Source organism: Heteronotia binoei, chromosome 16 (genome assembly GCF_032191835.1).
Source record: "Heteronotia binoei isolate CCM8104 ecotype False Entrance Well chromosome 16, APGP_CSIRO_Hbin_v1, whole genome shotgun sequence".
NCBI lineage: Eukaryota > Metazoa > Chordata > Lepidosauria > Squamata > Gekkonidae > Heteronotia > Heteronotia binoei.
In genome coordinates, this window is record NC_083238.1 from 45,227,724 (window position 1) to 45,245,484 (window position 17,761).

The window sequence follows — 17,761 nt, forward strand, 5'->3', positions numbered from 1 at the left end:
GGAGCTCCTGCTAGAAAAAAGAGCCCTGGATAGCAAACCACCTGTGCTCCTCTCTGGCCTTGAAAGCCCCATGAGGTGGAAGTTCACGGGGTCACCGCGATCTGGTTGTGACTCAAGGAGGTCTCTGAAAAGGCAGCCCTGTAAATTTTCTTTAGAATGAAATGTTTTTTTTAAAAAAATGATACCTCCATTGTCCATACAGCTGTCACCACACTCTGTGACTTCTTCATCCGGGGGGAACTGTGTGGTGGTCTCCTCGCTTTTCAAGGTGGGCTTCAGTGTCTCTGCGGTGGACTTTACATCTGCATTGAGGAGAAGAAGAAAATGTGAAAAAAAACCCACTGGTTTAAGAAAGGAGATCAAGTAGTTTAGGTCTCTTGCTTAATCCAACGGACTGCAGAATTTATCCAAGCACGGGTCACAGAAATCAAACGTTTTAGCACACACACAAAGTTTTCCATGTTTTGTGAGGCTGCCTCATCCCACAAGTTATTCACCAAACTGTTAATGCAGAACGAGCTCTTTGCTCACGACCTGAGTTCGATCCCGGCGGAAGCTGGGCTCAGGTAGCCGGCTCAAGGTTGACTCAGCGCTCCATCCTTCTGAAGTCAGTAAAATGAGCACCCAGCTTGCCGAGGGAAAAGCGTAGATGGCTGGGGAAGGCAATGGCAAACCACCCCGTAAAAAAGTCTGCCGTGAAAACATCATGATGCAATGTCACCCCAGAGGGAAAAAAGGAAGTACTTCTTCACCCAAAGGGTGATTAACATGTGGAATTCACTGCCACAGGAGTTGGCGGCGGCCACAAGCATAGCCTCCTTCAAGAGGGGTTTAGATAAAAATATGGAGCAGAGGTACATCACTGGCTATTAGCCACAGTGTATGTGTGTGTATATATAAATTTTTTTGCCACTGTGTGACACAGAGTGTTTGACTGGATGGGCTGTTGGCCTGATCCAACATGGCTTCTCTTATGTTCTTATGAGTCGGAAACGACTAGTGCTTGCACAGGGGACTACCTATATCTTTTTATGTTTCAAACATCTCCAGTACATGAAGCACCACATAAAGAAGAAAAATTGGGTTTCATATCCCACTTTTCACTTTTCATATCCCACTTTTCATATCCCACTTTTCACTACCCTCGGAGTGGATGATTGTAAGCCCCTTCCTCTCTCCACAACAGACACCCTGTGAAGTAGGTGGGGCTGAGAGAGCTCTGAAACAACTGTGACTGACCCAAGATCACCCAGCTGGCTTCATGTGGAGGAGCGGGGAATCAAGCCCCATTCTCCAGATTAGAGTCCATCTCTCTTAACCACTATACCACACCATATTACACCACACTGATGAAAGCGAGACTGCTGAATTGCAACTGATAACAAAGCTCAAGACAATGTATCCACCTGGACTGAATCAAAACCTAGGTTTCTTGATTTCTATTGCTGATTACTAATGCTGATTTCTCCACGCCTACTACCTCTCTGCATATCACACCTAATCCAATCACACCTGCTATTGTCATTTGCCTACTAATGTCATTTGGCACTTTCCCATATATAGGATAGATGGATTCATACTGCATCTGAAGAACTAAGCAGTGATGATGAAGATTCTGTGAATTTGGGGTAGGTATTTGTGGGTTTTCTGCATTGTGCAGGGGGTTGGACTAGATGACTCTGGAGGTCCCTTCCAACTCTATGATTCTATGACTTGCAAAAGCTCATACCCTACCACAAATTTTGTTAGCCTTTAAGGTGCTCCTGGACTCTTGCTCTTTTCTACACAAATAGTCTTGCTCTGCCATGCTACTGTTGGAAACAGTTTAATCAGGGTTGGAATTCTAGCAGGAGCTCCTTTGCATGCTAGGCCACACCCTCCTGAGGTAGCCAATCCTCCAAGAGCTTACAGGGCCTACTGTAAGCTCCAGGAGGACTGGCTATATCAGGGGTGTGTGGCCTAATATGCAAAGGAGCTCCTGTTAGAATTGCACCCCTGAGTTTAATCCATCTCCCTCATGCCCATGTACCTGATGCTCCTGTTACCCACTAAAACCTCAGTCCTGGCAGCAGCACTTCCTTTTAGCATTTCACAGAGCATCAACACAGCAGAAAACACGGCAACCAAGACTGGGACATCTGGCCCCGTATTCCAAGTCAAGGGTGGAAGGCGAAGGGTGAAAAGGGGAGGAAGACATACAGACAAAGAGTTTCAGATGGCTGCCGCCGGACACCCTACCGAAGACTCGATATGCAGGTCCCTATCTGCTCTGTGAATCTATGGAGACCCCAACGAAAGAAGTGATGTTTGGAAATATTTGATCCCATGAGCAGAAAAGCATGCCTCGGAAGTAGACCAAGAAAGGAAGATAAGAAACGGAACGTCTGATGAACGTAAACCACCTCCTGAATGAATTCCGACTCACCGCATCAAAGTTGCGGAGCCAAACACAAAAGCTTCCTTGTGCGCACGGTGATAAGGTAATGAAAGAAAAGCCATAAAGTTTTCCCACACACTACAGATGTCAACATGGCTCAAATCACTTGTAAAGCTTGATTTACAGATGTAGCGGAAATAAGGGATTCTTTCATCTTTGGACTCCAGTGGACAACAATATCCTTTTCGCCTGCATTCCTACTGTGGTGGGTTTTTTTCTCCCCCCGTCCTTTATTCTTTTCCAGCAAAGAAGTTTACTGAAAATTGAGATCAGAGGCAACACATTCTTTTCCTCCGTAATAAGACTAAAACATGAAAGAGGGAGAGAGGCATAAACACCCCAATTATGCCAATGCAGAAGAACAAGTCACTGAACACGGCAAACAAAGGCGACCAAACGAATCCCTGGGGTGCCCCAGCTCTTTGCCAACGAGCATCTGGTTTCATACTCTGGCTGTATACCTTCTTCCACCCTTACTCCAGGAACCTACCTAAAAACAGGTGTCAAAGGCAATTTTGGCCATAAAGAAGTGATATTAAGATCTCAACTGCTGGTTGACACAACAAAAGGAAAGGGATTAGGCTGGAATACAACAACTCTGAGGAATTTTATTAAATGCCTAACTTCTATCAAGGTTTGTAAGATGTTAATCAAGGCGTTTTTTTGTCGCAGGAACTCCTTGGCCTATTAGGTCACACACCCCTGATGTAGCCAGTCCTCCTGGAGCTTACAGTAGGCTCTATAAAAAGAGCACCGTAAGCTCTTGGAGGACTGGCTACATCAGGGGGTGTGGCCTAATAGGCAAAGGAGTTTCTGCTGCAAAAAAAGTCCTGGATGCAATCTATGCAGGACTTTTCAGATGCCCTATTAAAACAGAAGTCCAAGGGTTCTGATGAAAACACAAATTATGGAAGGGGGGGGGGGAATCAGTGCTTTTTTTGGTAGAAGAAGCCCAGCAGGAACTCATTTGCATATTAGGCCACACACCCTTGACCAAGCCAGCCGGAACTGCATTCCTGCTCAAAAAAAGCCCTGGCCTACGCAAATCAATGGAATTGATAGGAGTTTGCATAGACGTGTGCTGTGCTTTATACTGGACCAATAACTGAGGTTTTGAAAATCTTGAAAGGGAGTGTGGCTCAGTGGAAGAACCTCAGCTTTGCATTCAGAAGGTCCCAGGTTCAATCTCCAGCATTTCCCGTTAAAAAGACTAGGCAGTAGGTGGCGTGAAAGACCTCAGCCTGAGACCCTGGAGAGCCACTACCAGTCTGAGTAGAGAATACTGAATTTGAAGGACCAAGGGTCTGGTTCTGAATAGGGCAGTTTCACATGTGAGTTCAATTTTGAGCACAACAGAGAAAGAGATGAGTGCCAGGGGCAGGTGGGTTTTCTAGAGACAAAATCATGGGCTGGTGGAATCAATAAATGTCTTGCCCTCCTCAAAAGTGGATGTGTGTGTTCCATGGAATAATCATTTTATCAGGGCATTTTTTTGTAGAAAAAGCCCAGCAGAAACTCATTTGCATATTGGCCATATCCCCTAATGTCACCATTGTTTCATACAGAGCTTTTTTTGTAGACAAAGTCCACCAGGAACTCATTTTCATATTAGAAGAAGATGATGATAATGATGAGGATATTGGATTTATACCCCGCTCTCTCTCCAAATCTCAGAGTCTCAGAGCAGCTCACAATCTCCTTTATCTCCCTCCCCCACAACAGACACCCTGTGAGGTGGGTGGGGCTGAGAGAGCTCTCACAGCAGCTGCCCTTTCAAGGACAACCTCTGCCAGAGCTATGGCTGACCCAAGGCCATTCCAGCAGCTGCAAGTGGAGGAGTGGGGAATCAAATCCGGTTCTCCCACATAAGAATCCACACACTTAACCACTACACCAAACTGGCCACACCTTCTAATGCAAAGCCAGCTAGAACTAAATTCCTGCCCAAAAAAAGCCCTGCACCTTACCAAGAAACCCAGCATGGCATAATCGTCCGTGTCAAAATAGGATCATGGAGTCCCAAGTTCAAATCCTCACTCTAGCATGGAAACTTAATGGGGGATCTTCGGCTAGGCACTCGCCTCACTCTAACTGGCAGCCATGAAGATAAAACAGAGGAGAGGACAATGCTGTTGTAAGCCAGTTTGGGTCCCCAATGGGGAGAAAAGGCAGGTATAAATATCTCAATAAATATAGCACAGAGTTTGCAATGAAGGTAGTCGGTGCTCCTGCAGCACAACATTAATGGGATCTCTGAAAACAAACTCTTTAAACGGTTCTCTTCTGACAATCGCATTTGCTGTGTAAATCCCTGCAGCTTAGTTTTATGGAGCTTTTAAGCTTCCCGTTTTGCTTTCATTTTCTACATAAACATATGGCACAGATAAACATGGAGCAGAGGTCCATTGGTGGCTATTAGCCACAAGGTGTTCTAGATGGAAGGTGTATAGGTGTATAGATGGAACACTCTGTCTGGGACAGTGATGTTCTGTATTCTTGGTGCTTGAGGAGGCAACAGTGGGAGGACTTTGGGAGTTTTGGCCTTGCTGGTGGACCCCCTGATGGCACTTGGGTTTTGGCCACCATGTGACACAAGAGTGTTGGGCTGGATGGGCCACTGGCCTGATCCAACATGGCTTCTCTTAAGTAACTATGTGAGTGCTGGAGACCAATTTTGACAACAAAATCATACTTCACAGGCATGTTTTGCAGCCCCATCATGAGACAGTAGTTACTCTTAGAACTGTTGGGACTCCTTTCCTCAAGAACTTTATCATTTTCCATCAGGCTACCCAGCTTCTAAAGACCTATAACTCCTGGAAGGCCACCAGATAGGATTTTTTTTTTTGTTATTTGAGTTTTTTGCTGTTGAATTTTATGGTATTTCTGTGGGGAAATTTTATGTGCTTCATAACTTCGTAAAGTGTGGTTTATTCATAGAGGGGGCAGGCATTTATAGTGACTGAATTGATAAAATAATTTATTTACCAATTGGACTGGCACATACCACTATGCTGACATGTTGGTCCAATAAGAAACATGTTACAGATGAGCATGGGGTGAAACCTTTATCCAACTGTTCCATCCCACATCCTGTTCAGCATATGACAAATGGAGTATCTGATGGATTTTGCTCACATGTTAACAAAGGGATGTGTGAATCTGCCCAATTCTCAAAGAAGAAAAACAGAAACATACAACACAAAACCTTTCCTCCTTGACACAGAAGACTTTTGAGAATTAAAAACTCCACATCAATGAAGACATTCTGTAAATGAAAACAGGCACCGATTTCCCACTCACCTTACGCCGCTCTCATGTTCCTCTTCTCAACGGGGCTTCCTTCCAATTTCACACTATCTGCTCTGGGGTTGCAGCTAGCGTTGGCGTTTTTGAGCAGCAAACAGAAACCACTAAAAACTAGTTTCTGTTTGCTGTGCAAAAATGCCGACGCTAGCTGCAGCCCTGGGCCAGATAGTGTGAAATCGGAAAGAAGCCTCACTGAGAAGTGAGAAGTGATCTCTCAAGAATTAAATTCAGTACTCAATACCAGATTCTGCAGGAAAAGGACTGGCAATTAATATTTTATTAATTTACACCTACAGGTTATCATAAAAGCTGAAGGAAATCGTTCTAAACCCCTTCGCTTCCATTCTGTCTTCCGCCTGGTACATGTTAAGGCTTATTTGACCAATGAGTGTAATCAGAATGTCCACATTCTCTTTTTTTTTAGTTTTCAGAAGAATGCTATGCTGTGCCTAATCTGTCAGCTTTCTTTCTAAGGCCACAAAAGGCATCTGAGAAAGAAATTACATGAAAAGGATTGTACTAAGTGACTCCTAAAAACAGCCAGTGAAAAAGAAGAAGCCCAAAGCTGAAAGGCAGACGCACAGAAATGGCTTTCCCTTGCACGCAGAGATTTACAGTAGGAGCACACCCGTGCGAGAGATCTTTGAACAGGAAAGCCCCGTACTGTGCCTGTATCCTCTGCTGGGTGTGATTCAGAGTCTCCTTCAGTGTCTTGTGTGGTCAATAGAGCTGTATAAGTTACATGGCAGGAGAAAGCAGAATTGCCACCGCGGCAAGCGTCATGCTGTAAGCATGGAAAGAGAGCAAAGGACAGCTTCACTCCCGCCAGGAAGGGTATATACCGCAACAGCATCTGCAGTCCTGTTTCAAAGCTGCTGAAGAATGGAAACCAGATGTTTGCAAGTTCAAAGGAGGGAAGACCAGTCACAAGCAAATGTTCTTCAATCTTCAGAGCTGGGGGGAAAAAAATCGCTGGCAGGTCCTTGAAACAAGCCAGCTGTTGACCTACTGCTTCAGTTTCTTCCCCCTGCCCACTAGCTATAAACAGTGAATTCGGTCCTGATCCTAGCTTAAGAACGTAAGAGAAGCCATGTTGGATCAGGCCAATGGCCCATCCAGTCCAACACTCTGTGTCACGCAGTGGCCAAAAACCCCCAAGTGCCATCAGGAGGTCCACCAGTGGAGCTAGAAGCCCTCCCACTGTGCCCCCTCAAGCACCAAGAATACAGAGCATCACTGAGAGTTCCAACAATACGCTGTGGCTAATAGGCACTGATGGACCTCTGCTCCATATGCTTATCCAATCCCCTCTTTTATTAGGGTTGCTCCAAGAATTCCTTCTCATATTCAGAAACAAATTCCTCATATAAAAGTGCAAGGACACACATTACCTCTGTTGGACGTAGATTCCGATTTGTATTAGAGCATGGACAGAGTGCCAAATAGAATTGTACTAATCTTGATCATTTGCACTAACCTGCCTTAACAAAGTATTATATATGTGTTCAAAGTATCATTTGCAGTGTTATCTTTGCTGAGCTCACTTTAAAAGTATTATAGGGCCTTTTCTATGATTTTGGTTCCAAAGTCCTAACCAAGAACAATGAGCTACTGTTAGATATGAGAGGAAGTCTCCCCTTTAGCAGAGACTCATCTTCATTTTGTTCTGTAAACATCTTTCGGTGGAAAGTAAGCTATCTTTCTACCTCCAGGAGTCACCGGGACCCTATCTCTTGGAGAAGGTCAAATCTCCCTGCTACAGCAGGAGCTCTGCGCTTACTCATCCTGGAATTAGGCCAGGAGGCCTACACTGGTGTCGAACAGGGAAGGGGGCAAAACCGTAGGTATGAAGTATGGGGAAGTGGGGCATGGGGGTCCAGATTAGCGGCCCCCCGGGTGATATCTATTTATCTCTCACTTCTAAGTTGGGATATGAATGTAATCAGAATGTCAAAGGCGAAGACCGGTGTTGCCAATCTGTGAGTTGGCCTTTGTTTACAGGAAGGTAAAAGATGTTGTGAGTATGGGGAAGAATTTCAGAGAAGAACGGGGTGTATGGTTTGTTTTCTCCTCCCCACATTAATGTGAAAAAACAATAAAAGAGATCTGCACATCAACTCTTCTGCGCCTCTGTCATTTGGGAAGTCCTTTGTTTGGGAAGAAGGGGACTTCATCTATGTGCAACACCGCTGATGGTCTGTTAAATGTCTCAATCATTCAATAAGGCTCGTCAATCAATAAACAAAGCTGAAGTGTGGCCTGGTTGCACAGCGGCACCTAGAACAGTTTCGGGATCTGGAATCCAAACTGACCCCTGAATATGTTCACTGAAAAAATAAATTGTCCTCATACCATGAGATGGGTCTTTCCTTGAAAGCACTGGCCACTGGTTGACTAAGAGGCAAACTAAACGGTAAGTTTCTTTGCTCATTTACTCTAGTTTGCCTGCATTCCCCACAGCCACGCAACAGCTGTGGGGAACTGCTTCTCGAATTCTCATGCAAAAGTTGTGCTGCTCCAAGAAAAGTATCTGCACTTTCAGAGCAGCAAAATTGGTGAAATAAGCCCCTCCAATGGTTTTTGCAAAACAAAACCACAGGAAGGGGAGACGGGAGTCCTGAACACTTCCTCTCACCATGGTGCCTTTTGTTGTTAGCCACCCTGATCCTGCTTCAGCGGGGAGGGTGGGATATAAATGCGAGAAATAAATAATAAATAAATAAATAACCTGTTTGGTCTCTTCGGGCGTTTTCGCACTGACCTTAATCAGCAGCGACACCCCTCTTCACCGTGCAGGATCGGCGCGGATTTCGCACTAATTGCCGCGGAGCACCCGGAAGAGCCGGAAAGTCCCGCAGCTTTTGCGGCGCAAACGGAAACCGCCAAAAACCAGTTTCCATTTGCGCCGCGAAAGCTGTGGGACTTTCCGGCTCTTCCGGGTGCTCCGCGGCAATTAGTACGAAATCCACGCCGATCCTGCGTGGTGAAGAGGGGCATCGCTGCTGATTAAGGTCAGTGCGAAAACGCCCTTTCTCTATTTTTTTAAAGAAATTCTTGCAGGGAAAACAGGAAAAGTAGTGCAAATGAGTAAAGAAATGTATTGCATAATTCACCTCTGAGAAAAAGCTCATGGAAAATTCATACAACATAGGCAGGGCTTTTTTTTGTGCAAAAAGCCTAGCAGGAACTTATTTGCATATTAGACCATACCCCCTAACACCACCATTGTTTCACACAGGACTTTTTTTTGTAGAAAAAGTTCAGCATTAACTAATTTACATATTAGGCCACACAACAAGCCAGCCAGAACTGCGTTTCTGTTCAAAAAAAGCCCTGCTGATAGGACCCCTACCCTTCCCTTCTATTTTTGAAGCTTCTCTATCTCCATGATAAGCAACTGTGAGCAATCGGCTTGTTTTCCTATAGCACTGGTGACTTGTAGTAACTGCCCAAATCCCCCTTCCTCCCTGGACAAGATCCACCTTGGATTGGCAAAAGACACACATGCAGATCTCATGTGGATAGTCTAGACCACATGATGACTTTCCAGTCTGCCATGGGGAAGGCATGTTGATAGAATGGGAAGAGCCCACATGGTCCCCTGAGTGAGAAGAGAGAAGCCTTGATATTCACGTCAAGTTTGGGTTTGTGGTGCAGACATTCCCAGTAGGATAAGTAAAAGCACTCAAGTAGACTTCCACTTGATGGTAAAATTTCCAAAGAGGAAGTCTAATCTTCTGAAACTGTGTGCCAGGCAAATTATGGATACGTGCTTCAAGCTTTTAAGTCTCCTGTTATTATGTTTTGTTGCCGTTGTCGTGTTATAATTCGATGATGGATCCTTACAGTAGGTTATCTCGTACAGGATATTTATTGAGAGGGTAATAACAATCTGATGAAAGGCTAGGCGTGGACTGTTTTGTTTTGAGCTCCTCACGGCAGCCCGTTCGAAAACGCTTTTTACAGATGCGGTTTCTAAATGGAAATCAAGAGGTTCTGCCACAGCCATCTGGAAAGCAGATTGGAAGTGAAGGACATCTTAACAAAATAACAGAGAAAGAGCAGCTTTTGGCCCTAATAGTCAACAACAACAAAAAAAGGAGATTTTTCTGCTGCAGTTATATTGTCCTTTGGGCTTCTGTCATGTCAGATAAGCACTAGAAGCTAGAGGGCTAAATTCAGCTTCCATAGTTTATAGCTGAGCAAAGATGAGAATTTCACATAATAAAATTGTGTGGGTAAGATGTAGGTTCCCTGGGCTGAGAAGTATTGGAACCATATCTCAAGAACTCTCAGATGTGAAACTCACACTCTGCAGTCCACAGAAGAACAATAACTCCTCCGTTTAAAGTCTGCACTGCCTCTGTAAATCTGTGTCATTCTCTCTACCAGTTTTTTAAATTATTCAGTAGGTTCTCTGGGGGCAAAGACAGTCTGGTGTTAAGATGTCATGTGGCATCTACCAGAGAGATGTCCAAACTAGGATAGATTTACCAGATGCTCCCTTAACTACAGATAGACAGACAAATACAGCGCTCAGTTTGTGGTTGAGTGTCTGAAGCCGAGACTGCTCCATTTGGAAATGTCAGAATTCTGGGACTGGACCCAGTGTTTGTAGCCAGAGAATGCCAAACCAGGACAATGTTTTATGTGAAGTATGTTCCCCAAGTTCTATTAATTTTTTTAAAAAGACCCTAACATTCTATCCATGTTGAGAATACTGAAATCTGTTCATTTACAGGTTTCTCCATACAGTCTGTTAGATGAGCCAACATTTTGTACACAGTTTTTAAAATTGAGTGAAATTACAACAAAGCTCCAAACCCCAATTTAAATAGTTTAAAATAACAACAATTTAAATAGTTCTGTAATACTTATTTAAACATAAGTTGATGTGAAGGATAGGGGAGCCCCATAGTAAAGCTGCAGTACTGAAGTCTGAGCTCTCTGCTCACGACCTGAGTTCGATCATGGCAGAAGCTGGGTTCAGGTTGACTCAGCCTTTCATCCTTCAGAGATTGGTAAAATGAGTCCCCAGCTTGCTGGGGGGAAAGTGTAGATGACTGGGGAAGGCAATGGCAAACCACCCCGTAAAAAGTCTGCCATGATAATGTTGTGATGTGATGTCACCCCAGAGTCAGAAACGACTGGTGCCTGCATGGGGACTACCTTTACCTTTACTGATGTTAAGGGTGCCAGCTCTGGGCTGGGAAAGGCCGCTGGACCCCTCCCCCATGGAGGCCTGCCAGGCACCCGCCTCCAAGCCCCTCCCTCAATTGTCGGCATGAGGCAGGTGGGCAGGGAGGCTCACAAGTTTGCGCAAGAGCACCAGGTGGTCTCTCTTTCCACCCAGCCTGCCACCCTCCCTGGGCTGGGACACACTGAGGGCTTTGTAAACCTCGGGGACAGGAGGGGGAGTCCACGGGCAGGGGGGAAGGTGCCTAGGGCGTCCCAAACCCTGTCTCTGGGCCTGCTTGGGGGGCACTCTGGTGCCTACAGGTATCCCCCTTATACCAACACAGTATCGACCAGGATTATCTATTTCAACAGGCAGCTCCTCTTGAACATATGAACATTATTATTATTATTATTATTATTATTATTATTATTATTATTAGTAGTAGTAGTAGTAGTAGTAGTAGTAGTAGTAGTAGTAGTAGTAGTAGTAGTAGTTTATTTATATCCTGCCCATTCCCCCGCAGGGGCTCAGAGCGGAGTACAACATAAATAATAAAACCACAATACAATCACAACAACATAATAATAAAAAATCAAATTACAATATTCAGTAAACAAAATGGTCTGGCAGGACAGTATAATAAAATGATGTAGCAGGACAGTTCAGCAAATCAGAACATATGAAGCTGCCTTATATTGAATCAGACCCTCAGTCCATCAAAGTCCATCAGACCCTCAGACCAGCAGCAGCTCTCCAGGGTCTCAAGCTGAGGTTTTTCATGCCTACTTGCCTGGACCCTTTTTAGTTGGAGATGCTGGGGATTGAACCTGGGACCTTCTGCTTACCAAGCATGTGCTCTACCACTGAGCCACTGTCCCTCTCCCTCCTTCTCCTCTTTTTTGAGGTAGGGAAATTTAGGGGGAGGTGCCTAGGGCGGAAATTTAGGGGGAGGTACCTAGATGTTTGTGAGTTTCCTGCATTGTGCAAAGGGTTGGACTAGATGACCCTGGAGGTCCCTTCCAACTCTATGATTCTATGATCTAACTCCTGCTACATGGTATGCTTTCTGGAGATGCCAGTCATGAAACCCAGAATCTTCTACATGCAGACTACTTGTTCTACTGACCACTGCCTCTGCCCAAAGGTGGTATATTCCTATGTCTGGAGTAGTCCACTTATTCGCAGAAGCCTTACCTGTCCAGTCGCACCCCAGCACCTCCAAGCGCATCCCGATTCCTGCTGGAGACCATCTTTCGGGATGAACCCTGATGTATTGTGCTGGGACAGGATCAAACCTTCGGACGTCGGGGGTGTCGTAGTGCATGTTTCCTTCGAATATCTGAGAGAGAGAAGATGTGAAGTACGAAGCAGGTCAGTATCAACCTCCCTGGCTTAACGCAGCACACTAAAACAGGACTGCAACATGTCCTTTCGACCCTGTGTTTTACCGAGCCGCAGCAATGCCTGCTGAAATAAATTAAGAACAACCCGAATGTGGACTGCTACAAAATAAACTGCTGGAAGACGCGAAGAAAGAAATCCTGGAAAAAAAAACTTACTGGCAATCATGGGGTAAGTCAAGATGATATATCTAATGGAACCGACTCTATCTGGGTTTTTTTTTTAAACCCTGATTGGATGGTTTTCATATGGCACAAACGCTTTCCCTCAGGCTCAGGTATTTTAAAGCCCAAATCAAACTACTCTGAAGTCTGCGTTATTTATATGTCCAGGCGTAGTATTCTGTCATCAGGCTGAGCTGAGAAAGGGTGGAGAGAGTGAGAACTCTTCAAAAGCGTCTGAGAGACTGCCATAAAAAAAGAGGAAGATTTAGTGCCATCGTTGCTGCCTCTGAGAGAAGGCCAAAACCCAGCAGGTGACATCAGCACCAGGGTTGACTTGGAGTATCAGGGAAACATCTCCTGATCTTAAATGCATAAATGAGCGACACAACCATGCTGCCCTGGAAATCTGGAAACTGCCTTTCCCTGAAGGTTTATTAAGCTGAATTCTGCAGTTGCTGGCAACTAGATAACCAATGACATCCTCTTGACTATATTAGTCTCCAGGGCTTTTTTGGTAGAAAAAGCCCAGCAGGAACTTATTTGAATATTAGGCCACACCCTCTTATGTCACCATTGTTTGACATAGTGCTTTTTTGAAGAAAAAGCCCAGCAGGAATTCATTTGCATATTATGCCACACCCCCTGACACCAAGCCAGTCTGAACTGCGTTCCTGCTCAAAACTGAATGCTGGCCAGACGGTGCTAATTTAATTATAGTCCACATTGGCTTGTCTGGTGAAGACAGAATGCAACAAAAGCAGCACAACGAGTTATGCACACTCTTGACTCCAGCTCCATTTGAGAAGGGTATATCCCACAAAAATATGCTGATAGTTTATTTTGTGGGGAAACTTGCCCCACAGCTTAGTCATGGTCTGTGCTTTGCAGAGGCCGGCTGTAAAAAGAAGGACCAGGGAAGAACAATTCCTACAGTAATGTACTCATAATGATAAAGCTTAGAGTCCCTTTGGGCACCTTTGAAATTCTGACAGAGGGTGGTGGGCGCAATCTCAAAATGGCTGCCACAGGAGGCGGAGCCAATCACAAAATGGCTGCCACCGGGAATGGGAGCCAAACACACAATGTCAGGGATCAAGGTTACATCCAATGCTAATAGGAATTCTTCAACACCTCAGGCAGAAGCTCTGTGTAATAGGATTCCTTTTAATCTGCGCAGCCAATCACAAGCCTCCCTGGGGGAAAGTCCCAACTAGCCTCACCCACTTAATAAAAACACTGGGTGGGTGCAGGAAGGGTATCCATGCTGGGTAACCCCAGGGCTTAGAGGGTTACCTTTAATAATTTTTGATCTGGATTGGCTGCCCAGGCTCCAAAATCACGCAGTGTAACTTTGCAACAGGACTTTTTTTTTGTACCAGGAACTCCTTTGCCTATTAGGCCACACCCCCCTGATGTAGCCAATCCTCCGAGAGCTTACAGGGCTCTTTGTACAGGGCCTGCTGTAAGCTCCAGGAGGATTGGCTACATCAGGGGCGTGCGGCCTAATAGGCAAAGGAGTTCCTGCTACAAAAAAAGCTCTGCTTTGCATCAAGCCTAGACAGTGTTTTTTCCCCTCATTCAACCTCTCTAGCATGCTCTGGCGCAAAACGTGCATCCTCTTAACCAGATCCTGATCCCAGATAGGCAGACTCAGACCTGATCCAGCTTTTCTTCCTTATATAAACACAATCAGCTTCTGGCTTTCCGTACTTAATGCTCCCCTCTCTTGCCCTCTCCCCGCAAATTTCCAGAGAAGTCCAAAAGCCATCTTTCTTTGAAGCCGCTTGTACCAATTCGAGGAGTAAGCCCTCAGGAACGCAGCCTTGTGTTTTTGTAGGAATTAGATCTTCAAGCCCTCCTGATTTGTTGGATTAAGCTTATTACAAGGATGCGAGAGTTCAGCCAGCAGATAAGACTGGTCACACAGAGAGAAATGAAGCAGAACATTCTTTTTCCTCAAACGCTCCCTCACACATGGTGCGTACGTTCTTCCATCATATAAGGTGCGTATGTTCACTCGCTTGGAACCCTACAAGGGCATCGCTCAATGCATGGCTTGCTTGTACTTTTTTTTTGGCAGGGGGAGGGGGGGAATTCTGATCAGTTCAACAAGACTCTTAGAAGAAGAGGAGGAGGTTTTTATACCCTGCTTTTCTCTATCTCAAGGGGTCTCAAAGTGGCTAGCAACTGCATTCCTTTCTCCCCGCAATAGGCTCCTTGTGAGGTAAGTGGGGCTGAGAGAGTTCTGAGAGAATAGTGACTGGCTCAAGGTTGCCCAGCAGGCTTCATGTGGAGGAGTGAGGGAATCAGACTCGGTTCTCCAGATTAGAGACTGCTACTCTTCATTGTAAGAGTTGGGTTTTATACCCCACTTTTCTCCACCTTAAGGAGTCTCAAAGTGGCTTACAACTGCCTTCCCTTCCTCTCTCTACAACAGGCACCTGTAAATTCTGAGGGTTTATGATAATTAAATACTATGTTTTTGTATACACAATCAATGGAAATTTTACAATTAACATCTGTTGTTTTAATACAGTTTCTGTCCCCCCCCCACCCCTCTTCACATCTCTGCAACAATAAATTTAAAAAGAGAAAACAAATGGGCTGTTATCCCATATCTTAAGTTGTTCAAGTGGTCTATTGTAGAATCACATCTACTGAGTTTTGAGCCTTTGCAGAGTATATTCCTGCACTTTTCAGAGCTAATTTTTGGCAGCAGCCCCACCCAGCTTGAGGAGGGCAATGTGTGTCCCTTGAGTGGAGGGAGCTGTATCTGTATAATTTCCACTTAATTCAAACTCCAAAAGGAATCTCAAAAGATTCCTCCTCCAGCTCTTTTGCTCTTTGCTTGGTGGAGTCAGGATTATATCTGCGCAAAGGGGGCCAGGTCTCTTGCTATAATGGGACAACTCCTGGCCTGCGGCAAGGCCCCCGCCCCCCAGTTCCTCACTACCACTTGCACAGCTGATGGGAAGAAAATGGGGGGAGGTGGTGCTCAGAGTGGCATCAGGGGCTTGGGGGGGGGCAGGAACACTTAGAAATGCAGTTCCTGCTGGCTTGGTGCAGGGGGTGTGGCCTAATATGCAAATGTGTTCCTACTGTGCTTTTTCTACAAAAAGCCCTGTGTGAAACAATGGTGACATCAGGGGTGAGGCCTAACATGCAAATGGGTTCCGTGTGGTTTTTTCCTACAAAAAAACCCTCTGGTGACATCAATGTGCAATGTTATTTCCAACCAATGTTCCCTCTAAGCTGTGAAGTCTTGTGAGCAAAAATTCTACTTTGTGAGCTACTGGCATTAAAGTTGTGAGCTCCTGTTTAAATTAGTTTGCTCTAGGGACTTTTTTCCTGAGCTGCAACAAAAATGCGTGAGCCGGAGGCTAAAAAACTGTGAACTAGCTCACACTAACTAATTATGAACTAGCTCACACTTAGAAGGAATACTGGTTCCAACATGAAACCAGAAGCAACATCATTGTGGTGGCGCAATGCTGTAGAAACCTCCCTAGAGCAGTTGCCTCAATGTGATGATGTCACTTCCGGTTTCACTCTGGAAGTGGGATGGTGCATTGGCGTGATACTAAAAACAGCGGTCACTTTGTAGAAAAATAGGTTGTGGATCTCATCCAGGGATTGTTTATACAGCTGCACCTACTATTCAATGGACAAGGAGGTGAAACTCTCAGAAGGAGGAGGTGGAACTCTCAGAAAGGTTCAGAAGAAGACGATGACATTGGATTTATATTCTGCCCTCCACTCAAGAGTCTCAGAGAGGCTCACAATCTCCTTTATCTTCCTCCCCCACAACAGACACCCTGTGAAGTGGGTGGGGCTGAGAGGACTCACATAGGGTTTCCAAGTCCAATTCAAGAAATATCTGGGGACTTTGGGGGTGGAGCCAGGAGACATTGGGGGCGGAGCCAGGAACAAGGGTGTGACAAGCATAATTGAACTCCAAGGGAGTTCTGGCCATCACATTTAAAGGGACAGCACACTTTTTTAAATGTCTTCCTTCCATAGGAAATAATGAAGGATAGGGGCACCTTCTTTGGGGGCTCATAGAATTGGACCCCCTCATCCAATCATTTTGAAACTTGGGGGGTACTTTGGGGAGAGGCACTAGATACTATACTGAAAATTTGGTGCCTCTACCTCAAAAAACAGCTTCCCCAGACTCCCTGAAACCTCCAGATCAATTCCCCATTATACCCTATGAGAATCGATCTCCACATAGGGAATAATGAAGTGCTCGGCAGATGCTTCCTCACACCCCCCCCCCCGTTTCTGGCGACTGTGAAGCGAGGGATTGGCCGCTCTACTCACGAGCTGCTGCCAACTTCTTCCAAGTAACACAGACACACCATCCCAAGAGGAAGCCTTTCATTCGGAGACTGGAGCCTCCGGAGGTACAAAGGCACATGGTCCTCTGGGGGTGGGGCTTCCCACCGCCGGCCAGCTGACTGGGGGCGGGAAGGAGTCTGGGAAAGCGGAAGAACCCCCGCCGGGACCTGAGGATTGGCAAGCCTACTCTCACAGCAGCTGCCCTTCCAAGGACAACCTCTGCCAGAGCTGTGGCTGACCCAAGGCCATTCCAGCAGGTGCAAGTGGAGGAGTGGGGAATCAAACCTGGTTCTCCCAGATAAGAGTCCATGTGCTTAACCACTACACTAAACTGTCTCTCATAGGAGCTCCCACTGAATCTGAGGTCTGGTACTGTCCCTGTGCCCAGTTCTCCCACTAATAAGCTGATAAGATAAATGGCACCTGTTCCTACGAAGGAGAACGAGTTGAGCATCAGTGGCAGGGAAGCAGCCTGTTCTTCTTCGTGGTCTCTGCATTATGCACATCTATGGGAAATATTAGGGAGCTGACCTCTTTGGTGGAATCAACTGGCGTTGTCATGAAAATAAGATGAAATGTGCTTCTTGGCCAAAGTCTGCCTCTTTCCTGGCTCTCACATCCAGGCATAATGCTTCACAAAGATTAATAGCCGGGTCCAAGTTGTCTGCCTCTGCAGAGTTCTAGCAACAGTATGCTGAAAGCAGCAGACGCAGTGGTTCCCCCTTGCCAAGTGTGCTCCAATAGTTCTTATGAGTGACTATCATGCCAGTTCACTGCCTAGTGTACTAATCAAAGCCATGTTCCAGTGACTGGGTGAAGGACTCCGGTGAAGGAACAGACCATGTACTTTTATCCTGCAGATTCTACTGTGATTTACGTGCATCCTATCTAGATCCTATATTGCAATCCCTGGAGGGTAAATCTGATGAA

The 17,761-nt window shown here is 45.6% G+C and overlaps 1 protein-coding gene across 2 annotated transcripts in view; it reads right to left on the bottom strand.

The window, feature by feature from the left end:
- The window catches only part of NRP2 (neuropilin 2), a 312,308-nt gene that overhangs the window by 106,547 nt on the left and 188,000 nt on the right, over positions 1-17,761 (bottom strand). For both annotated transcript variants that reach the window (XM_060256874.1, XM_060256875.1), the window contains exons 10-11: positions 12,120-12,264; positions 186-302 (exon numbers count right to left, since the gene is read on the bottom strand). In XM_060256874.1, coding sequence (XP_060112857.1) covers positions 186-302; positions 12,120-12,264 — 262 coding nt within the window. The remainder of the gene's footprint in view (positions 1-185; positions 303-12,119; positions 12,265-17,761) is intronic.